Below are 24,039 nucleotides of genomic sequence, written 5' to 3'. Positions count from 1 at the left end.
AGTTTTCTAAATATTGTGTCGTTGGAAATTCTGTTTGAAACCCGTTAAAAATTGTTATAAATTAACCCCCCTTCGGAACCCTCTATCTTATTTTTACTGGCGCCGTTTTCGTTACTACATTCACCGACTCGTCTGCATTAGTTCATTTATTGGGTCGTCTGAGTTTTCTGTGTTTGTTCTTCTGGGAAAATGACATGGCAGGGTCTAAATGGTAGACAATGTGTTCCGCATACCCAATATGCAGATGTAGGCATTCTTCTAGAAACAATGCGCAACTTGCTCACGGCCAACTGAATTATGTGTTGGATAATCGATAGATCAGTCAATTGTGTGTTAGATAATCGACGTTCCACATATGGATTCCCTGCAACATGTACGAAATATTGAAGCCAATATTATGCATCCAATACAGCCAATATTATATGGATTTAAATTATAATATTACTTTATAATATCATTTGACTGCCGATCTTCGTGCAAAACCAAAATTTCCCAAGTAATTGTCAGAAGCAGAAATTCAATAAATGACTTCGTTTCAATCATTTTAATAAGTCGAACATAATGTAACAATATTCAGAAATTCTGCAACTGTCTTTAAAGTTTTCTATTTCACCAATTCATTTCATTTAAATTTTTTCATTTTCGTCATAAATGCATAAAATTCTCCGTCTACTTATCATCGTCGGAACAAAAGAAGGAGAAAACTTTTTGGCCAGCTCGATATTATGAACGATCTAGATATGACAATCGGAGTGAGTCAACGGAGGTCTAATATTTACAAACACGGTCTCAGGTCGTCCGAGAACCGTCGACCCGTCAGTTCATATTCGGCTTCCTAACCGAGCAGTGTTTCATCGTTCACCAGAAACGGTACAAAACAGTGCAGAATAATGCAAAACAGTGCAGAGTTTCGGGAGGGAAACGAGTTTAACAAATCCGATCCCAGCAAAAATTAATCGTCCGATCAACGGTAACGATAGACAACAGATCCGATCGCGATACATATTCAACGACGCCAAAAGAAACAGGATTCCCCTGGAAACGTAAAAAGTCGTGACCGCGATGCTCGTTAGCGCGCGAATAACATCCACGTTCGTCGAACAAAGGACGCCCTGTTACGCAATCCGTCACCGACATTGGTGATAATCATCGAATTACCAACGAAGCGCAATCGGCCATAGTTTCGCGCGATTCCCGCCGCTAGATCTCAGTTCGCTGGACGAGCTGCTCGCTGATTAGTCTCGGCTCTCCGTGGTGGAATTGAGAAGAACATAAGTTCGGGACCTCCTGGTGACTTAAATAGCCTAAATCTGTTCCGTCCAGTGGGTAGTCTCGGTCTGACAATTGTGTTCTCTCGTTCCGAAATCGGTCTGACTTCTAACGAAGGATGGATTCCACTTGACAGTGTTTTGGACTGGGGAACGTATTCTTTAACCTTTACGCTGCGTTCACGTTTGAAATATTTGCATCTAACCCCTTGCGATTTCCAACAGAATCTGTAAGTATATTATTAATTTCCATTCCACCGAAATTATAAATATTCTTTCTCTTCTAGGAAAATAAAAGAGGTTGTAATCATTGTAACTAGACCGCGGATTTTATTCGTTTATAACAAAAATGAACAGATGAAATACAAAACTGTGACATTAGAAGAATGTAACAGTATCATCACGCTGTTTTCACTTTAAAAAAAATGGTTAAAAGACAAGATTTCTCGCATTTCCGTGACTCGCAATGAGCTTAGAAAATCTTTTTGCCAAAAGATCGTAGATTATAAAGTAAATCGCAGTGCAAGCAGTGCATTGCGGCACCTGGCTCTCGTAAAGGTTAAAATCGCAGGAACCGATTAAAAATTTCCCATTGCAATTGAAAGCTTTGGTGCAAGTCCGGGTAAGTCCAGATTTAGAAAATTGTGCGGTTCTTGCATTAAACAATCGGGAATATCTAAAAGACGAAGTGGAACTAGAACAGGTCGAATTTGTCTAACGAATGGATCTGTCCGATTTTTGCAAGGTCTCCGATTCGTTTGTCTTTTCGATTAAAATCGTGGTTCGAGTGGTCGGGAGGATCCGATCGAAGTGCGTACGAGGCTTTAGCCTGCGGCCAAGCCCATCTGGTTCATCGACCAGGATAAACGATGTTTCCAGCGCGTGGTTGCGTGTATCTCTGTGTCAGGCGGCACGGTGGCGGCTTAAGGCGCTAAAATAGAGACGGTGGACCGTCGGTTGCAGCGTGTGCAGCGTGCAGCGGTGTACGGTGCAGGCGGTACGCTGCGCATTTAGTCTTTAACTGGAGGGATCCGCGAGCGGAACGGGCCGGGTCCGCTTCGCTTCGCGTTGGTCGTCGCTCGACGATCCTAGTGGCAGATCTTCTCGGCTAGATCTTCTCGGTTAGATCGGCAGTCGTCTCGGGGCAAGGATGTGAACACTCGAGGATGCAACAAGTGCGTCGCGACGTCCTGGAGCCGGTCCGTGTGAGACGCAGAAACTCTCCTTCTTTCTGCTCCGAACCTCGAATCCGTTTCGCAGACCGTTCACTCGCGAATCGTCTCGGAGAGCAAGATGATTCGACAGAGAGCCTCGAAATAAAATGAAAGTGTTCGAGAGAGGACTCCCCGATCGTACGATCGATTAAAGATCGCTCGATGCGGTCCCCGAGGAGCGATCGATCGTGACGATTCGATCCATTTGCCGACGATCGATACACTGCTCTGTAAGCCTAGATTGATCTTATCAGTGTCGGAAACGACTTAATCATAAACTTTCTCGCTAACTCCGAAGGAAACTTTCAAGAAAATTCATAAATTTATTTATTGTCGCTCGTACGTCCGAGCTACCGTATTACTGATCTTGGTTTCGCCAGAAAAAATATAGAAGTGCGCTGTGCAGTTGAAAATATAGATAGAGCGCACATATGCGATCGCAGGACGTTCCAAGGTCATTCCAAGGTCGAATAAATGGGATTCCGATACGTCTATCTTGACATCGTAGAATTTTTGTCTGAAACATTTCTTCGTATCATTTATACCTTTCGAAACATTTGCACCTGTCGAGGTAAACTGGACTCGTCGTATATGCTCGCTCTATGCATCTTTTTAATATCTCTGTGTTCAAACAAAACTGTATTAAGAGTAGACTGTGGATGTACATGCAAAATAAAAATTGCATTGTTTACGACGTGTAAGAGTTAAAGAAAAATTTCTTTCTCACTTTAATGGTTTTAATACGTTGAAATCAATACATACATCGAAGCTCTTAAATTTTTTTAATCTGTCTGCTCCTTTAAATCAGAGTTGTGCAGAATTACAATTGAACTACTCCAGGAATTATAATAACAAAGTAATTGAATTACATTGTAATTCAGTTACATTGTAATTTATAATTCAGATATCCATACAATAGAATTACAATGTAACTCGTAATTGCAATTGGAGTACGATTATAAAATACTTTGTAATTAATTTCCATAAAATAGCGTTAGGTATTATGAACGAAACATAAAAATATATTGCACTACCTCAAAGTTCTGGGCTATAATTTGGAGAGCTGTATTTTAATTATACTGTATTTCAATTACACATCTGTTTAGAGTAATTAGTAATTGAATTAATTGAGAGGTTCGAATTATGTAATTCGGTTACGACATAGTTGAATCACTATATAATTGAAATACAATGTAATTCAATTGTGTAATTGAATTACAACGTAATTGAATTAGCACAACTCTGCTTTAAAACGCCCTTACTCGTTCATAAATGCATAGAATCCGCAGTCTAATTATCTTCCGTAATCTTCCATGAACTATCAGGTCTACTCTATTTCATCTTCGAGTTCCAACCGTCGCTCTATCTCTCTTTGTGTACCCTGCGAGACTGAACGATAAAAATTCGCGTGAAACGTTTAAAAATCCGCGTTCTCTCGTATCAGGCGGATTCGCTCGAGAATCTCGTTCTGGTTTCCCCGTTGTTCGATCTGTTCTTTATTTTTGTTGTTTGTCTCAAGCACGTTGCGCTTCGATGTTGCAGTTGGATGCGTCGTGTCGAACCGACGACGCTTGTCGGAAAGAGCAACGTTAGAGCGCGAGCGGTTGCGACCAGGCGGCCAGCGGATTAATAAGACGGAGAGAGAGAAGGGATTTTTCCGGAAATCGCGAAAAAGGAATGGAAGCCGAAGAGCTCGCACGTCCGTCGGGTGCTCTCGTGGAAGACCCGCTCGCCCGGATGCTCAGTAAAACCGCTCCCCGATTGTTCACCCACTGTTTTTTCGCTTGCGTACAGTTCTGCGCGGACAAAATGCCGAAGAGAGTGTCCCTCGGTGGACTGGGAGTCCTGGCCGCGCTGATGGTCTTCGTTCTACCGAGAACGATCACTTACGTTCTACTCTATCCGATTTTCAGATTAGTTTTCGGCAATCTGTACCCGGCCTACGCGTCCTACAAGGCGGTCAGAACGAAGAATGTCAAGGAATACGTGAGTATGGCATACCTGCAGCGAGTTCGCTCAGTTGAGCACCCTTTGCCAGCTGTGAATCTGGTCTCAGCTGTTTCTGTTAGGAATAATTCCGTTTTTCCAGTCTCATTTGTCGACTGCGGATCTTTATGCAAAATATAAATTGTCTGCATCTATTGCATCAAATAGCACTTGCAATTTTTTTTTTTCTCCTTTTAATAATTTTAGCAGGTCGAAAGTATTATACAGTCTTTACTCGATATATGTCCCGAATATCTAGCAGATAAAAGTCTCAAAACTATCCCCACTGCCGCGGGGTATACCACGTTAGAGGCCAAGAAAGAGTAGTATCTTCTAGCTAATCATATCGTATTCAAACGCCTTTTAAAACAGTATAACTTTTTTTTAAATTGGATCAAACGACCTGACTTTTGTTTAGCAATTAGAAGAATTGGTTTTCCAAATGGTAAGAATTACATGAGAAAATAAAAATGACACTTTTTACAACTTTTTTATTTGAGCCTGTAATGAAAATTTAAAATATGCGTTTTGTAGGTTTATGTTAGCGTACACATGCTGATAATTTCGTCGGTTTCATGCTCGGTTTCGTCACGAATGCATAAAGATTCGCAGTATAGTCACGAAGCACCTGTCATTAAATTGTGGATCTTTTTCTGATTTTACCAATTCTACACTAATTTTCCAGCCCCGGCTAAATACTTTTGGAAAAATTGCCACGCGGTAGTTCCTGCGGATGATTTTTCCAAAAGCTAGCTCTAGATTGTGGATATTTGATTCAGGATTTTAACTCCTAATTCCTTAGAGAGAATTGGAGGTCTTTTTGTGTGTCGATTTATGCACGAGTGCACACACTTCCGCAGTCTAGTGATAACAGCACGATACCGAGCTACGCAAGCCCCAAATTCTTGATTGTAATCAGTCAGACTGACGTTCTCGGAACGAACGAGCTATAGTGAGCCGGTCGACGGCATCTCGGCGACACAATTCTTCCAGAGAAAGAAATAGTGAAGAATACTGAATCTGTTCAAAATGTCTCGAGCGAATTAGGCGAATTCTCTTGATTCGAGTTTCATTGAAAAATCTTGGGAGCCTGCAAGGGAAAGACTCCGTCTTCGATTTTAATCAGTGTAATGATAACGTACAAGTTCCTAGTGGCTCCTAATAAATGCACAGAAAATTATAACTTTAATTCATTACATCTCTAAAACTATCAAATAACTATTACCAATATTTAGCATGCTCGATCAGGGACCTGTATAGCGTCTTACAAAAGCTCGAAGTTAAAATCGAAGATAGTGTCCTCGCCAGTAAACTCCCAAGTATCACTTCGAGAGTTTCCCAATGCTGAATGCACCAATAATTCAACTTGCATCCGATGTTCATCGACTCGAGTAGTCGCGTCTTTCTCCCGGCTCTCCGCGAATAATATTTGTGTTTCTCGGGAATCCGAGAATTCGTCGTTGCCGGGAATAGACATCGTAATTGTGGCGCCGAGAGGTCTATTCGCCCGTGTCCGACCGTCCTGATCTCCTTTTCGACCATGAATATGTCCTTATTGGTAGCGGTCGGTGTGCAGTCGCTATGTTAAGCCGCGCGTTCTTTCGTTTCCAGGTCAAATGGATGATGTACTGGATCGTGTTCGCGCTGTTCACGTGCGCGGAAACCTTCACCGACGTCTTCTTTAGCTTCTGGTGAGACATTTATAGTCCGCACGCTTTATTGCTCGTGTCCGAAACGAAACTGTAACGTGTCCCTTTGTATCAACGGATTTATATTGATCGCCAGCCGGAAACGCAGTCGTGCGATTCGATTGAAAAGGAAATTACCAGCGATTTCACAGTCGGACGCGAATTAGCCGCGATTGATTTTTCGTGTTGAGTCGCGATCGCTAAAAAATTAACACGTTCGCGGCCGGCACTCGTTTCAACAATAAGCTTCGTAGTTACAATATTCTATTAACGCTTTACCGGCCGGAAGCCTATTAACGCCTTGCACTGTAATATCCACGTGATTCTGAACGGACTCTGATAAATATGTGTATTGTTAATTTTCCTGAAAACGAAATAAAATTCTGCTTGACTGTTGTCGATGTCAGTGGACAAATAAATTATAGTGCAAGGGGTTAATCTGCTTTTGAATGACTGGGCCGAATGCAGTAGAAGTTCCATAATTTTCTTGCGAATAATCGTTTCAGAAGCGATTGGTATACATTTCAAAAATTTGTTGAACGTTCCATGAAATTCTTGTCGGTTTTGAACCATTTATCGAGACGTTCTCGCGGAATGGGAAAACAAAGCAGGAGGTCCGGCGGGCTCTGTGGAACGGTCTAAACACGCGTGTCAGCTCGGTCACGGCCCCGTTTTTGCGGCGGAAGCGAAGGAAATTTTCGGTTTCGGGCGAGTCCCGGGGCCAATAAACCGACGTGAACCGGCGCGCACGCGGCTCGCCACCGGGAATTCCGAAAGTCTAATTTCGGCCGAGATGGATATTGGCTTACATGCACTTCTGAGGGCTCCACCGAGCCTGTCTTGCTCGCCTTCCGTCTCTGTTTCTGCCATACCGTTCGCCTCCCCGCCGCGCTGTGCCAGATCTCTCCCTTCATACTCGGATTACAACCGAAACGGAGAGGGCCCCGTGTATTTCTGGCCAGGAATACCCTCTCGTTTTCCACACCCCCGCCCCTGCCCCGTCGATTTTTCCCTTGCTCGATCATCGCACTCCTCTTTCTCCGCTCGATGATTCGCGGATGCGTCACCATCGAGTGCTCTCGAATCAGGATTTAGCAGTCCAAAACCGACAGAAGTAACTACACAACTTGCATAGAAGCTTGCCACTTTTGGATTAGAATACAATTTCCCCAATTGTTCCCTCACTGAATATAGTAATATAGGAATATGTAACAGAAGGGGACCAATAGAGAGTACATCTTCACTGTGTCCCGAGTTCCCCTTTTACTATGAAGCTGGGACTAGCTTTAGTAATAGGAATTCCCGAAACAAGGGAGGGATCTATAAATATTGTAGTTTGCATAGAAGCTCGCCACTTTTGGATTAGACTATCGTTGCCTCAATTGTTCCCTCACTGACTATAGTAATAGAATCTGTAACAGAAGGGGGCCAATAGAGAGTACATCTTCACTGTGTCCCAAGTTCCCCCTTTACTATGAAGCTAGGACTAGGAATAAGAATTCGCGAAACAAGGGAGGGATCTATAAATATTGTAGTTTGCATAGAAGCTCGCCACTTTTGGATTAGACTATCATTGCCTCAATTGTTCCCTCACTGACTATAGTAATAGAATCTGTAACAGAAGGGGGCCAATAGAGAGTACATCTTCACTGTGTCCCAAGTTCCCCCTTTACTATGAAGCTAGGACTAGGAATAAGAATTCGCGAAACAAGGGAGGGATCTATAAGTATTGTAGTTTGCATAGAAGCTTGCCACTTTTGGAATAGATTACCGTTTCCCCAATCGTTTCCTGATGGATATATTAATAGAGGTGGATGGAAGGGAGATCCAATACAGATTGCATTTTCGCTGTGCCCGATCTAGGTTCCCCTTTTACTATGAAATTAAGACTATCCTGGTGATCTGGCTGCTGAGCCCAGCCACCAAGGGCTCGAGCATCCTCTATCGCCGCTTCGTTCATCCGGCTTTGATCCGCCGCGAAGCTGAGATCGACGAGACCCTGCAGCGCGTTACGGAGCAGGGTTACAGCGCGGTCCTGAACCTGGGATCGAAGGGCGTCAACTATGCCACCACTGTGCTCATGCAGACCGCCATCAAGGTAAGTCACCCACCCAGGCCTGGAACGATTCAAGCCACGCTGTAACGTTGGGGACGGTCGTCTTGTCGCGTGGACGACGCGACCATTTTGTAAGTAGACTCTGTCCGAGCTAAACTCTTCGAATCCTTTCCAAAATTCCGGTGGATAACCTCGTTTAACCTGTTGTCGAACTATACACTGTTCGGATAATACAAACTCAAAGTCCATACAAGAAAAGTTTGTGGATGAACGAGGTTCTGTTGCGATTCCTTCGTTCAAGACGACCGTCGCCCATTTTACGCTCGTTTCGTCGCCCTAACCCGCTTCAGCAGCAACGCTTCGGAGAGCCTGGCGGCTAATCTTCGACGTTTTTTTCTCGGTTTTATGTTTTCGTTGTCCCGCACGCCTATCCTGCACGCCGCACCGCCTCTAATCAAACAAAAACCACCATCAACGCCGATCACCGTTGTCATCATCACACGACATCGTCCAACAAAAAAAAAAAAAAAAAAAACAAACTGACCAAAAAATCATCAACCGACCTCCCTTTAACAAAATTAAAAAAAAAAACCAACACGTGTCGTCGCTTACAAACAAACTCCGTGTCCGTTTGTGCGTTTACATAATTGTGTGCCCATGTTCCGCGCGGACTATCCGATCTACCAAAAAAAAAAAATCGTGCGCCATCAAAAATCTTGTTACGAACATCCGACCAACCAACCAACCAACCACCAACAACAACATCAATATAAAAAAAAAAAAAACACCATACCGGGTCAGCTGATCGCAAAGGCAGACCCGAGCGTGCTATATGTACTCCCTGGCAGCCAATCAGACTCGGCGATTTCTAGCTTAGCCAAGTACCCTCCAACATCGACTCCCAAGATGAAGACGGAAACGGACGGGAGCGTCGCGACGGAGTCGTCGCCGGGCAGGGGTCGCCTTAGCCTAAGCTACGAGGACTTCGATTCCGCGGAGGAGGCGACCAGCCTGGTCGAGAAGGCGCAGGAGAGATCCGTCAGCGAGGACGAGGACTGCTTCAAGGTGCCGGCGAAGAGGCAACGGGGACGAGCCACGAAAAAGCAGTCCAGAGGATCCGCGAGAAGGCTGAGATCCTCTAGCCGAAAGAAGCCGACTAATTATGCGAAATTCAGCGACGACGAGTCCGAGCATCGCGCGATCTACACGGACTAGGGTCCCTTCGAGGACCTTCATAGTCCTGAGACACCTGGTCTGCCAGGGTACTTTGCGTTGGAGCCGCGGTAGAAGCCCCCCAGAGCTGATCTTTCTTGACTCTGTGTGCTCATAATGGAGCAGCGAACACCATCAGAGCTGCTGGAAGCTGTCTTTCTTGGCTCTGTGTGTTCATGACGGAGAAGCGAAGATTGTGCAGCTTCGTCGATCATCAATCACTGATAAAAGTGGAAACGATAGTTACGACCAAGTAACATTTGGTCCTCGACGTTTCTATCGTTGATCATCCAATAAGAATTGCTATATTCGCTGCTCCAATGTACACACTTCCAATACGATAGAATGTACTTCATAGCTCTGCCTTCTACACTTTTACACAACTCCAACATAAACGTGCCCTTTAACCATTCGAGTGCCACGTGCAGCAATTTCCTGTCGACGGACATATTGAAAGCCAGACATCATCTCGAAAGATCCTAAAAAAATCATAGTAATTTAATGAACAGAACTAGAAAGCTAAAGCTTACCACAGTGTACCTTTACCCTGTCGCGTTTTAAAAATCCTAGTCAAATTTGGTTTAACTCGATGAAGACGAATTTCTAGGCCTGATCGTGTTAAAGGTACCATCGGTCTTCAGGGTCGATCTGATTTTCAAATTTCGTCAGTCCTTACCTTGCTGTATCGTCCTAAATCGAAGTTTCTACCGTAATAACTGGACTGTTGGATTTTTATGGAAAATAAAAATGATTCGCATCGATTACAACGGGCGGGATAATTTTAATGAGCTGGGCTCGTACATTGGCAATCATAAAATCCGCAGCCTAGTAATAAGCTTATCGAAAGCCAAATATTCAACGCCCCGTTCAACAATAATCAACTTTCGAATATTTCCAACCCTGATTTGTGTGGCACTCGAATGATCGAATAAAAATCGTCAGACCCGTTTCCCTCGGTGCTAACTCGGCCGATCCTCGTTTGAGCTTGCTTGTTAGGATTGACTTACGTGTTACCATTGTATCGACACCGTTTAAGTAGGTCTATTATCTGGCCCAGTTCGCCGCCGAGGTTTCTTTCCAAAGGATTTTATGGGTATTCGTATTAGAATAGTAACAGTGGTTGCTCGTTCCGCGCGACCTGGGCCGGTGTCTCTTTTAGGCGAACGATTTTCGAGCTGTGTGTGCGCGCGTGTGTGTGTGTGTATCCTTCCATAATGTCTGCGATATTGTTACGTGCCTTGCTATACCGATAGAATCTAGAGTCTCTCTCCGCGACACTTAAGATTTTTCTCGCGTGACTCGCCGCGAGTCGTGATAAACTCGGTGATACATCCGGGTGAGATTCGGTGCCTTAGCGACCTCGGGTTGCCACGTGATTTTTTCAACCGACTTCGTTTCGATGGCTAAGCCAATGAGTGATAAGGCATCCCTTGCGACCATAAGGGATCACCCCGATCTTTTGAGCAATCGTTGGTAAGGTTAACGGGGTGTTTTAGGTCGACGCACTTGCGAGTTACCAACAGGGCTTGGAAACGCGCATAGAGAACGTTTGTTCCGAGTAACTGTTAGGATGATCCGAAATTTGCAACTGTTATATGTTTTAGACACGTTTTTTACTCTGTTCGATCGTATTAGGACAGTGCAAAAAGGTCGTGCCTCGTTTCGTATTAAAATACGACAAGGAATCGGACACGAACTGTCGTGTACTGGCCCTTAATACATTCTGTAATGATTCCAAGATGAATTTTTGTACTGGCTTGCTGTATTTTATGCGCGTTTTTTTACTAAATCGTTGTAGAAGAAGAAACGTTTGTACATGTCTTCCATTTCCAATGGAACGTTGAAATGAATAAAGCTACATATTTTTCACTCTAACACATATTTTTTTACTAAATCTTTATAGAAAAAGAATAAACATTTGCGTCATTGATTTTGAATGGAACGTTCAAATAAATGAGACTACAGCTGCATACATTTCTCATTCAGTACATTCTATATTCTATATCATCTATATTCAGGACTGAAAATTAATAAATGGAAGCTTCGATTTCCCGTTTCCAATTTGTATTTCATTTTGTATTGTTCTCGATATAAAACGTGAAATATGAAAATGTAAAAGAAAATTCATTATACATACTAAAATTGGTCATATATTTTTCTACGCGTTTCGTAGATCATTTACGATGTCTGTCTACTAATGCAGAAAATAAATAATCCTCGATTATTATTTATTTGCAAATTTCGATCGTAACGCTAATATTGAAAGCGAAGTCTTTCGATAGCCTTTCTATACCAGTTTTAAACGATGTTATCTTCGGAACCGTTTCAAGCCCTGGTTACAAAGTGGCGAGGAGTATAATACACGTTAAGTTTGTTTCTACAGATTTACGACAGTTTTGTACCACGTTTTACGAGCCTCGACGCATCGAACCCTGTGCAACTGTGCAGTCGCTGCGGCGAGTAGACGCCTAGGATAAGACTATGTTTAATAAACTATGTTAGCGCCAGGGTGATTCAAGGGGGAGAGTATAACCAAATTCGTAGCGAGTGAATTCTCGATATATGTCAACAGGACGGGTATACTCCACGGCAGTGGGGATAGTTCCGCGACCTTTATCGTCCAGGCCTTGGCGACATATATAGAGAAATCACTGTATAATCGAAAGTTTGTTCAACGATAGAACCGAGCGAAAGTGTGCAAAGACTGTTGCGTCCGACGTTGAATCTTCCGTCGACGTAAAAGTAACGCAGACCGCAGAGACAAGACTCATTTTCGTTTCACTATTCTCCACGTTTCACGAACGATTCACTCGGTTTCTTTTTCGAATGTGTTCTCGTTCCTTGTACGTCGACGACGATCGTCGGGGAGATCTGATTGATGCGCACAATTAGAGAGTAAGACTTTTTTTTATACCCGATCCCAAAGATTTTACGCAACGATATGTGGTATGTTTGATCGTTTCTCTTTTTTTCACGAATAAACGCATTCTACTGATGAAAAAAGAAACCAGAACACGGCGGTTGCTACACCCTCTACACCTGGGGAGACAAAGAGTCTTCGACTCTCGGTTCCTCTCGCTCTCGCGGCCGCACGGTGGCACGAAACGATTTGACGTCGATTGAAAATCTGTATAGAATATTTCCATAACAGTGCAATAGTTTTGGAGCACCCTGTATATTGGTGCCAATTACATTAATCGAAAATGGTAACTCTTTCAAAGTTTCGAAGAAGTTGAAGCTCTTAGGCTTTTAAACGCTATTATTAAAGAAGTTATTCACATTTGATCCCAATTTGTGCATCTAATACGATCGATATAATAAACCATGCAGCTAATTTCAACTGCATCTTCCGAAACAAGATTTCTCCGAAAGAATCATAAGAGCCTTTGGCGACAGTTGTAATTTTCTGCTGACTTTAACACGTTGGCCGCTAGCAATTTTTCGTTGCTCAGCTTCATTGTGAAAATATTTTAATAAATGCAACGTTTCACCTTCGTAAAGTCATAAGATCTCATATGTGGGTAAAATGAATTTGAGTGTCCTTGAGTAAACAGCAAGACAGTGGACGTGTTACGTATCTGTGACGCTGGTGGCGAACGTGTGAAGCATCGGTCACGCGAAAACGAAAGCAAACGTTAAAAAACGGAGTTCACCGTATTATCGGTTCGCAATATTACGAAAATCGATTTTCGATCGCCGTCGGATCGTTTCGTTGGACTGTGGTCCGGTCGAATATCCCGTCGAACGGGTCGGGCCAGTTAATCAACGAGAGAGCCCGCTTCTTCTTCTGTCGCTGGATCACGCGAGAGCACGCTTGCCCGTTAACCCGTGCCAGAATGCGAGAGCCAGAAAAGAAACGCATCCGGATAGACCTCTAGGACTGACAAACCCGGCCTAGATCGATCGCTAAGAGAACTATACAACAACGAGAGACGATGGTCCCGTAGATCTCTGGTCGGCTGGCGAGATAACACAATTAACACCTCATTATTTTTTCCGGGTATTTTGGTAAGACCGTTGTTTTCTCTTTTTTTTTGTCGCATTCTTCTTTTTCTATATTTTGCTCTCTTTTTGGTACACCCTGTCTTTCGTTGCTCTCGGTCGAGTTTTCTTTGATTTTTTCTCTCTCTTTCTTCTTGCACTGACGCTTTAACAGTATTAAAACAAAAATTAAAAAAAAAAATAAACAAAGCAACGTGGGCATTCTGCCGGCCTCGCTGAAACAACCGAAAAATTGGTCTTTCAGGGCGGCGGCGGACTGGTGCAGCATTTAAAGAAGAGCTACAGCCTGAGCGACCTGACCGGCGAGAAGGAGGACGAGAATAGAAACACGTCGCACTTGCACGACGAGACGGACATTGCAGGTTGCCCGCCGATTCTAGATCGCTTGTTCTCGCGTGATTTTTTTTAGATAGAACTTTAAGGGAGACGCTCGACCATCGATTGACCAATAATCTGCGAAATGATTTTTGGAATGCCACAACAACACGCAATTTGGTCGTTGCCACCTTGGTTTAACCCGTCTATAGTTCGACTCGTTAGCAATCCTCGGACGACGGAGGACTTGTGGGATGTATTTAGGTCCATTCATGCTCATTTTCCCCTTTACTCGCCGATCTACTTGTTCCTTTGACACTGGCGGACTCGAACCGATCGTTACGACTACCTGGGCTGCCACGTTCTATGTCGAGCGACCACTTTGTGGAGATTACTTTGCGCTGGTCGGAAAGTCTTTTTGTACAATGTGGAACTTGTGTTATAAGTATGGGGATCTCTATGCTTCCTTGGATCATTTTACAAAAACCAGCACGAGAAACAAGTTGTTCTTTATTAGATAGAAACGTTCGTTACGGTAAGAACGGAATAGAGACGCCTTTAGTGTTTGTTGCTGTACATGTTCTCTCGTATTTCAACAATGTCTGAATGCTATAAATGCATAGAGATCTGCAGTGTATTGCTGCTCTATAATAGAGAATAATGCAACAATATAATGTAATAGAGCTACTACAAGCAATTATTGAATGGTGCAAACGAGTGTACGACTAACGAAGGTACAAACTAGTTACACAGGAGTAGTTTCATCTACTGGAAGCTTAAAAATCATCATTTCTATATTAATCCCAAACGAAATTATTGGTTTATATTATTAGGTGTTGGATCACGATTAAAATCGATATTGCTACTGAAGGATCTATTGAAAAATCTTTATCTACGGACCACAGACTTTTAAAAATTATAGTATTAGAAAATAGTGTTAATAGGCTTCTTAATGACTGATTTATACTTTCCAACTGTAATCCCAAAAGAGTATTACCGGAAGTAACTTGATTGTCCACGAATGAAGTTGCTGTTGCTGAAAAATTTGCTGAGAACCCGTCAAATGTGTGACACAAAGTAACTCGTTGGTCCCCTAATCTTCTGTGGATGTTGAACAATTTTCTAAGGAGTCCCTAATTGCCAGACTTCGATTTTGAAGACAGTATTAAGTAATCCGTCAGTAGGTAGACTGTGTGTAGCTTATCTCTAAACATCCACAAGTATAAAAAGACTCTCTGGCCAACACTGTATCAGTTCCATGATCGAACTGACACTAAAATTACGGATTACGAATTACATAGATTATTGAAAATTTGTTGTTCATTCCAGTGGAACCTCGTCGAAGAGAGCACGTCGGAAGAAGAGGCTATAGCCCTCGTCGGACACAGTCGAGTAGCAATCGGGTAGAGATGTACTTCTCTGAAGTGGACCTGTACAAGTGCATAAACGTTAAAGAGCCCACGTCCAGGGAGCCCACAGCCAGCTTAACGTACGTATCTTTTGTAATCCTCCCTTGTTCTCCAAGTTTCCCTCTGGGAATAAAAGCGAGAACTGCGATACCTATGAGATGCTAACTTTAATCTATAAATTTCAGCAACATAAGATCCTCGGATGACATATCCAGCGGATACAGCAGCGGAGAAGCCCTGCAATCGACTCGCTCGTCCCAGGGTGACTCTCTGGTTCGAACGGCGAGCGTCGGAGCAAGGACACGCGTAAAACCTCGTTCCACCACGAAGAAGACGCAAGAGGTACTGAATGGCAGCCCTACGCGACGATATAAATCAAGGCTCAACTCATTTGCATCGTAAGGAAGACTGAAAAGTACTGTCCTTATCATCAATTCTTTCTGTGTCGTATTTAAGCACAACAGTTTCAAAAAGCGACGCTAGAGCATCGCGTTTCAGCGACTCGCACATATTTGTTCTGCATATTGTTACGCGCAAATGTGTTTAATTGTGAATGAACGTGCACGATGCAAATGGGTGGACTCGATTTTCAGCCTCGATCGCCATCGATCGTCTCTTCGCGGCGCTCCCACGACTTCCGTTCGGTTGTAATCAGTTAATTTTTGGTATTTGAAGGACACCGGCGAGGATTCCGACAGCAACGACCTCCCTCCCTCCATAAACATCTCACTTCCGACACCTTTGAGTCACGTCACCCCCGAGCAAGCTCTCGAGATCTTGCTCCTGCTGTCGCAAAACAGTAATGTAGCCGATTATATCAGGCTCGATCGTGGATCCTCTGTCGCAGGTAACGACGACCCGATCGACAACACCAGTCAATCAGGCCCAGAACCTCTAGCGACAAGCACAGAGTCCAAGGAGTCGATTCAAGACTCCTCGGACCCTGTTTTGACCGCTGAGGTTCAGATCATTCAGAGTATAGAGATGAAGACTGTCCCTGGGACAGTGGTACCGATAGAAGAAGTGAAAGACAAAGAAATCGTAGTCAATCCGGTGGATGATCAGATGGTCAAAGTTGAAGAGAAGCCTCCTGAGACTATTCCTGAAGCCTCTACAATTGATCAGGCCATTTCTAGTGTTCCTGAAGGACCAGCCAACGAATCGGAACGCAGCCTAACCGACGAGCTCTGCCAGACGAAGTTCGACGAGCTGAAGCAGCTGTTGAGCGAGGCTCACAAAGCTGTCAACAACATTGTGTACACGCAGGAGAAACAGAAAGGTAGTAATAGTAGTATCCCCGATTCACTCTCCCAAACAGAGGCAAACGTAGACACTAACGAAGGCTCGAGCAACACCAAAGAAACGTCAAAAGAGACCGACGAACTGAAAGAAGTCGATGATACAATAACGGAGAATGGTAACGCGATGCAAAGTAGCTCGGACAGTCTGAGCCGAGCTGGCAAGTACAAGAAGAAACCGGCGCCGAAAGCACCTCTGACGAAGAGCGAGGAGGATCTGAACGAGGAGGAGGACCTGGCCGAGGCTGATTCTCAAAACGCGCTGAAAGCCACGCTGGTGATCAAGACTGGCACGGTGAAGACCTTCTCGAACACCAGCCAGACGAAGGACGTATTCATCGCCCACGCCGCTGACAAATCGAAGAGCAAGAAGTCTAAGAGACAGAGGACCAAAGAGGGATTCACTAAATTGTTAACCATCCCGAAGAACATCTTCCACAGCGCCTTTCACAGGGAGCACAGGGGCTCCTTGAAGTCAGAGGATTCTGCTTCGGAGATCAGCCCAGCAGAGTCCAGGTCTGTCAGCAGCGAACCGCAAGAAACTATCATAGAACTCGCTCCCAAGCTGTCTATCTCCAGCCAGGACACTAACACTGACGACAAGAGTGATAATGACACGTCGAACAGCTCGGATACCTATGTCCTAGCTCCTAACATGGACGCTAACGAAGCTGAGACCAAAGAGAAGGTTGAAACGACAGCGGAGAGTCCTCAGTCAGATATTAGAGAGATGTCTCAGTCGCCGAGAGCCGGCAAGAAACTGGAGTCAGACATTTTCTGAGACTCTGGCTTGAGATTATGGAAAACGTAATGATAAGATTTAGGCGGGTCTCATTGACTGGTTTTTTGTTGACGGCATACTAAACCGAACCCTCTGTGGCCTGTCCTACCCCCCACATCCTTCTCATTGTTTAAACACTGGCGAGTCTGGGAGAAGAAACGGATTAACACGTTCAGATCGTATGGATATGGTTTCTAGAGTGATTTTCTGATTCCGTAATCTTAGTCACTAATCATTTAGCGAGTGTCCCGTTTGCATGCTGGTGCGGCAGGTCCTCGTTTATAAGAGCACGGTTTCTTTTTCTAATCTGTTGTATTGGGCTATTAATTGAGCCTTTGTTGTCTGAATTAGAACTCCTGTTGTTGGAGATAATGGGAGCAGTTTGTGGGAATAACTAGCCTTTATGGTTTTTATGTGGTACGCTGTTCTTTAGGTTGCCCTAGGTTCTCTGTGGCACCCTAGGTGCTCTATAGTACCGTAGGTTCTCTATGGTACCCCAGGTTCTGTATGGTACTCTAGGTTCTCTATGGTACTCTAGATCACCCTAGTTTCGGATAAACGAGGTTCTGCCGCATTTTTGTTAACAATCCGCGAATCGCTGTGTAACGATTAACCGTTGCTACCGCGAGGAGGTGTTACTGACCGAGGAAAATCCAGGTTCGAATCGATTATATATCGCTAGGGTGTGGTGTGCAATCGACGAACCAAATAAGTGTTTCTTTGCTTTTTTCGATGGACTAAGGAAGTTCCTAGAGTCCGCGGGAGCAGCGACCGGTTTTTTATTTGAGAATTGTTGTCCCCTGCTAAGATAGCCAATCCGAAGTCATATCGTTGAGACACGTTCGTTTGTTTGCAGATAACATGCTCCGCCACCCTACCCCGCAGCAAGAAGACAAGTAAGAAGAAGGTTGCATGAAACTTGGGGACAGCTGCTGATCGCATCAAGGAATAAGACCAACTATGTTTCTGTCGACCACACCTGATTGAAGGCATCAGCAGCGGGCGCCGTTGAGCTGCACATACACACACATACACACACATACATACATACACAGGCAGACAGACACACACATTCATACACGGGACGCTTAACACGAATTGATAAACATTGTGTCTTAGCACTAGGCGCCATAAACTGGGTTCGTTTGTACATAGATCTATCTCGCGGGTCAAACGAAACGTTCATATCGGTTCTGTTCCAAGCATCCGGGCTAAGCTAGTCGCAAACTGGGGGGAGGGTAAATCGGGTCCTAGCCGATTTTTTTTATTAGTATTCGCTGACGAATCGACGGGTAAAGAAGACTTTTGCTCTTCGTCTGACGAAGACAAAGAACTTCGGGGAACGCCGTAGCTCACAGTCATCCAGAACGCGATTAGTTCTGAACTCGTCGGTCCTAGACTACTCGTTAGGCGCCTTCTGATCGCACGGCCCGACTCGCCGGACATTTTTTTATACGTGACTGAGACAACACACCTGTGCTTGCTGCGCCCTAGATCAGTGTCGCTTACGATCATGCAGTTGTCCATCGAGGAGTTCACACGGAGTTCCGTTTCCTAAGCTTTTTCTAAAAACCGTAGCTCTCTCGTAGTTTGTATTGAGAATCGGCGCGCCGTGAAACCACGGAAACAACTTCTAGAGTTGCAGAACGGGGGAAACGAATTCTAGTCACACCTGACGCGACTCAGGCTACTCTTCTTAAACCAGTGCCACTTGACTTTCTAGATTTTGTGTACGCGACCCTAGCTGCTAGGCATCCGCTCGGCGCACAGCGGGCAGTTTCTATAAAATGGACGGAATTCATTCACAAAAATTGTCAAGAAACAAATTCAAATGAGGATTATTCATGAACTTGTACAATCGATTGAGACGCACTGGGCACGGACCTTGATCGCGGTATATCTGACCGCGTTTGTTAAATGGACAGATAGCCTCTTGAATCTATGTATCTTGTTCTCGAATGAATCTTTCTTTGCCAACTTTGATAGTACTGTTTTCCTCAAAGATTTATGCATAGACTGCGGATTTTATGCATTTATGGCAAAAATGAATAGATCAAATATAAAACTGTAGAAAGATAGCAAACATTCAAGAATATCAATATATTATTATGAACTTGTTGAAATTATTATTGAAAGAAAGACATTTTTATTTCGTCCCGGTACCTTGTAACTCGTGTAGAAAATTTTTATTTTGCATAAAGTCCCGCAGTCTACTTGCTGTTACATTGTTATGCAGAAAAGTATTCGATATTTTTCATATCAGCCCGAGAATCTTGTAACTTCTTTTTTTATACACGTGGACGTATGTAAACAAATTTTTCCAGGCTGAGTATCTGGATTTCGTCCAGGTTTTTGCGATTCTGACCTACTGTGTGCCGGTTAATCCGTAATCAGGCACGGGCAACTTTAAGATAGCCCGTGGCTGCTGCAATCGATTGTATGATATCGAGACATCCCCCTTTTTCATGGAGATTAGTGTCGACGTGGCGCGCGTGTTTTTCGAAACCGTAGATCATCCTAACAGCTCGTGAACGATAACGCTTAAATAAATCGCGCAGCTACTATTCTCTTCTGTGTGCTTTCGAGGGGGTTCGAATGCAACAGAGTTTCGTTGCGTCTCGAGAAAGGTAATTGCACGACTTAATTTCTGTATAAGAACGAGCTGAAGAAGCTGCGTTCGTTGTCGAAGACTTAGCTCGTTTCATTTTCGATAGGGGGAAAGCGTTGCCTCTGTGGATCATTTCTTACCCACGTGTTTCTTAACCATTGTACGTGTTGATTATTGTTTCCTTTGAATATTGCGTCTCGTTTAGGTTCCCTTTTGTATCGTACACGGTCAGCCGTGTAGATGATTCACGCACAAGTGCGGCAATTACGTCGAAGAACTTCGGAATGGTGTTTAATCACAGATGTTAACCAGTTCGTGCATATAGTTTATCGTGCTATACTCTAATTGTCGTCGAGAGCCCTCGGCCAGTCCTGTTCGAAGTTGATGTGCATATAAAAATGAACACTTTGACTGCCTGGCCACTCTTTTCAACGCTTCTTTTAAGGGCAGATTGACCATAAGTAATTAGAATGTTAACACTGTGTCTACCGGAAGAATATTAACCCATTAATTACCAAATTTTTATTGTTGAATTTTTGCTCCAAGTGGTTAATATTTATAAATATAAGACGACTTATGCCAGAAGATAAATTAAATTTGTAAAATTAATTATTATTACGGTCAATTAAAACAATATCTCCATTTGAGGATGGCGACGCTTGGGGTGTATTTAGTTCTTTTTATGCCACGTAGTGCAATCCTCGTGCATAATCCCAAATGGGGATCGTGGCATGTAATGGGTTAATAGACTTTTCAATAATTGTGCTGTGCTTAAATGAAATTATTATATTACCTCATTAAGGGCGACATTTTGGTGTATCTCAGCCACGGGCCATAGACTTTCAAAAATTATTAACTAGTCGCCGGTAGATAATGTGTTAAGTGAATCTAAAGTGTACCAGTTGTGGAGAAATTGGTACCGCAACAGTGGTTTATAAAGGTTCCGAAGGTATTCAAAGTGTTAAGATCGCCATAAAAAGGTGTGGTCAAACATCCTAGCAGGGATGATTGACAAGTGACTTTAACTTGAGTACATTGCATCCAGCTGGATGCAGCTGACGTTGCCATAAAAGGCTGTTCCAATCTACTTTGTACTTGGACCTGTTTGCGATTCAACGTTGGTCTTTCTCTTTGGAACAACTTGTATTTAACTCGAGTAACCAATCGGGTGGTGTCACCTGTGAACCGAACTGGTCCTGGACGAACCAATCGCGGCGTCGAGGAATTTCGAACGCACCGTTAAGTTAAGGATCTGTTATATCGTATAATTGTTGAGTTTACCATGCACGTTCTACGCGATGTTCACGGCTAAATCACCGAAAGAAAATGCAGCGAAAACACCGCAAAATTAAAAAATTATGAGCCCAAACAGGGTCTGAAATGTTCGAGCAAACAGATTATTCAAACGTTTCTCGGATCATTGGCGATAGTGTTCGCTGCATTTTATGGATAACGGCTCGAAAGCTCGTCAGAGAAAGCTAAACAATTGCAATTTATATATATATATAATATATGTATCGTTAATCTTTAGCCACCTTGATATTTCGGTGTGAATGAGAATTCTATACGTGTACCTATATGTGTGTACCAGAGGGAGAGAGAGAGAGAGAGAGAGAGAGAGAGAGAGAGAGAGCAAGTGTGTGTGCGAGAGAAAGAGAGAAAGAGAATGAGAAAATGCTCAAGTAAGAATCTCTTTGCCTATATTCGAAGAAGAATGAAAAAGAGAAATGAAAAAAAGCTCCTAGACTCATTACAGTATCTCGACATTACTCGAGCTTTGTTCTTTGTAATTATTAAGCGTTTCCGGCGCGACGTCGATGCGCCGCGAATTATATGGTGCTGCGAACTTTCTAATTTGTTTTATAATTACAAACCCCGGCAGCATAACGGAGAAAACGTGTTCTGAATGTGAAGAATATTCGGTGACTTTTACGAAGGATGTGGATAGGTCGGATCACAGTATTTCGGTTTAAGTATGTCTGTAGTCAATAAAGTGACATTAAAGTGATTCTGCAAGTTATCATTATTCGACACTCCACAAATCCAGCGTAACTCGATACGGAAAATAGTTGAAAATTGTTTTCCTAATCCTATTCCCATTTATCGATTGCCCAGGTCTCACCACGACGAGGTAGCTGCACAAGAGACCCGAAAGGGAGTCAGAACGAATTCTATTAATTTGGAAGAACTAATAAACAAATGGTATTGCAAGAGCGTACATTCCGTTTCTGTTATAACTTGAAACAAAACGGATAAAACAAAATGATTACAATTGATTATTGTACCATGGTTTGCGTTATGTAAACACGTTTATCGGATACATTTGAATTTGTCCCGCCATTCCCATTAGAACTCGGTCCGTTCCGTCAGTTCCACCTGTTCCAACTGTTCCTTGTTCATTGTTTACGTGACGTGGTGATGCGACTGGTCGTAGCCGGTTGCGTTCAAGGGGAAACGTAAACGTAGTTTTGAGGCTGTTTTGTTTAGTTGGTTCGCGTAATTTGTAGGCAAAAATGGTTGTGGCCTCGTTGCAGTCCGTGTTCGACGATGTCCGGAGGATGAATAAACGTCAGGTAAAGAAATTTTGCATCTTCAAGCATCGCAAGTTTTTCGGTGAGCAGGCACATATGGTCGGTTGAATGGATTATAACAACGATTCTTGTATTATTATTTACAGTGTCTGTATCAAGTGCTGAGTTTCGCTATGATCGTCTCCTCAGCGTTGATGATGTGGAAAGGATTGATGGTCGTAACAGGTACCGAAAGCCCGATCGTGGTCGTTCTCAGGTATTCTCAACACTTAACCTAACATTTTGCTAACGCATCTTACGCGCGAATAATTTTAACTCGCGAATTTTACTTGTGTCAAATTTTAGTCGCGTTATTTCTGAATGACTTCCAAATGTCATCATATCGATATCTATTTTATATCTTATGTTCTTATTTAGCGCAATTAAGTTGTCTTTTGGAATTATATTTCTGGAGAATGGTTCTAATTATTTTTGAGTTTCATTAGGATATTATGTCTGTAAATCAACAATGCTAATGCACTGTCCTCACGTATTTTCCACCTGACTATGTTATAGCGGTAGTATGGAGCCAGCATTTCATAGGGGGGATTTATTATTTTTAACCAATTACCATGATGAACCAGTCAGGGTAGGAGAAATTATTGTCTTTAAAGTCGAGGGTAGAGATATTCCAATTGTCCACAGAATACTTAAGTTACACGAAAAGTAAGTATCAACTAATCGCTAAGAAACGGTAAGGCTAGAATATAAGTCAGAATAATCAATGAACGAGAATTCATAAATTTTAGGGGTGACCAAAACAATACTATTACATTTCTGACAAAAGGTGATAATAACTCTGTCGACGACAGAGGTTTGTACGCAGCTGGTCAGCTGTGGCTGACCAACAAAGATGTTGTCGGTAAAGCAAAGGGTTTCCTACCGTATGTGGGGATGATTACAATATACATGAATGAGTATCCCAAATTTAAGTGTGCGGTGTTAGCATTCTTGGGGATGTATATTTTGGCACACAGGGAATAAGTGCACCTCGGCTAGGGAATTCTGTGAAATAGACTGCCATTGAACATCTATCGAAGAGAAGTGCATTGTAAAATGAAATGCTATTTACTTGGTTATTCAAATACACACGTGGAGCTATGTACAATGTGATGTTATGTCTTATTGATTTCATACCATACTCGAGGAATCTTCTGTGCGCGATGAGTTAGTACTTCAAAAAACAGTTCTGCACAAGTGTCTTTGCATCCATGATAACGAGAACATATTTAACGTGTGTCTGTAATGCTCCAGTATTTATATGTACATTGCGTTGAAAGAAAGCCTCGTGCCCGCCGTCTGGCGAACGTTCAATGTACAAATACACCTTATTTATAGATACTACGATTGTTGTTTTGCCAAACTTCATTAACTCATTTAAATAGTATAATGCGAAGACATGTTAGATTATACGGATACTTTTGTCGGATCCAGCAGTGAAGCTTACAGCCATTTCCGTGCTACACTTATGACGCATTCCTTCCAGTGAATCGTTAATGCACACAAAGCTTTATTAACGAACAAATCACAGTATTTAAATTATATTCCTGTAACGATATTAAATTATTGAAAGCAATTTGTATATAAATTTTATAACAAATTGTAATAAAGAACGATGAAGTTTTTCGTACG

The 24,039-nt window shown here is 43.0% G+C and overlaps 2 protein-coding genes and 1 long non-coding RNA gene across 3 annotated transcripts in view; all 3 read left to right on the top strand.

Annotated features, from left to right (window-relative positions):
* The window catches only part of LOC143354397 (uncharacterized), a 532,419-nt gene extending 510,574 nt beyond the window's left edge, over positions 1 to 21,845 (top strand). Inside the window, exon 2 of the long non-coding RNA XR_013082328.1 lies at positions 18,243 to 21,845. This is a non-coding gene — a long non-coding RNA (uncharacterized LOC143354397). The remainder of the gene's footprint in view (positions 1 to 18,242) is intronic.
* Positions 893 to 21,845, top strand: LOC143354395 (uncharacterized). The gene is made up of 11 exons (XM_076788444.1): positions 893 to 1,498; positions 1,556 to 2,467; positions 4,025 to 4,468; positions 6,080 to 6,159; positions 8,020 to 8,254; positions 13,671 to 13,788; positions 15,071 to 15,230; positions 15,336 to 15,492; positions 15,826 to 16,095; positions 16,234 to 17,408; positions 18,086 to 21,845. The coding sequence occupies exons 3-10, from the start codon at positions 4,160 to 4,162 to the stop codon at positions 17,227 to 17,229; spliced, it is 2,325 nt and encodes a 774-aa protein (XP_076644559.1). The 5' UTR covers positions 893 to 1,498; positions 1,556 to 2,467; positions 4,025 to 4,159; the 3' UTR covers positions 17,230 to 17,408; positions 18,086 to 21,845.
* A 384-nt stretch (positions 21,846 to 22,229) lies between these two features.
* Twr (signal peptidase complex catalytic subunit SEC11 homolog C twr) lies at positions 22,230 to 23,520 on the top strand. The gene is made up of 4 exons (XM_076788440.1): positions 22,230 to 22,410; positions 22,515 to 22,624; positions 22,924 to 23,073; positions 23,157 to 23,520. Exons 1-4 carry the CDS (start codon positions 22,351 to 22,353, stop codon positions 23,389 to 23,391), a joined length of 555 nt encoding a protein of 184 aa, XP_076644555.1. The 5' UTR covers positions 22,230 to 22,350; the 3' UTR covers positions 23,392 to 23,520.
* Positions 23,521 to 24,039: the final 519 nt, after the last annotated feature.

This window comes from Halictus rubicundus, chromosome 5, assembly GCF_050948215.1.
Source record: "Halictus rubicundus isolate RS-2024b chromosome 5, iyHalRubi1_principal, whole genome shotgun sequence".
Lineage (NCBI taxonomy): Eukaryota > Metazoa > Arthropoda > Insecta > Hymenoptera > Halictidae > Halictus > Halictus rubicundus.
This window is presented reverse-complemented; position numbering and strand designations above follow the sequence as displayed.

Coding starts and splice junctions, on each gene's coding strand:
- LOC143354395 (XM_076788444.1), top strand. CDS start 4,160: ATGGAAGCCGAAGAGCTCGCACGTCCGTCGGGTGCTCTCGTGGAAGAC. Junction 8,255..13,670: donor TCATGCAGACCGCCATCAAG/GTAAGTCACCCA, acceptor TTGGTCTTTCAG/GGCGGCGGCGGACTGGTGCA. Junction 15,493..15,825: donor CCACGAAGAAGACGCAAGAG/GTACTGAATGGC, acceptor TGGTATTTGAAG/GACACCGGCGAGGATTCCGA.
- Twr (XM_076788440.1), top strand. CDS start 22,351: ATGGTTGTGGCCTCGTTGCAGTCCGTGTTCGACGATGTCCGGAGGATG. Junction 22,411..22,514: donor GGAGGATGAATAAACGTCAG/GTAAAGAAATTT, acceptor TATTATTTACAG/TGTCTGTATCAAGTGCTGAG. Junction 22,625..22,923: donor CCGATCGTGGTCGTTCTCAG/GTATTCTCAACA, acceptor ACTATGTTATAG/CGGTAGTATGGAGCCAGCAT.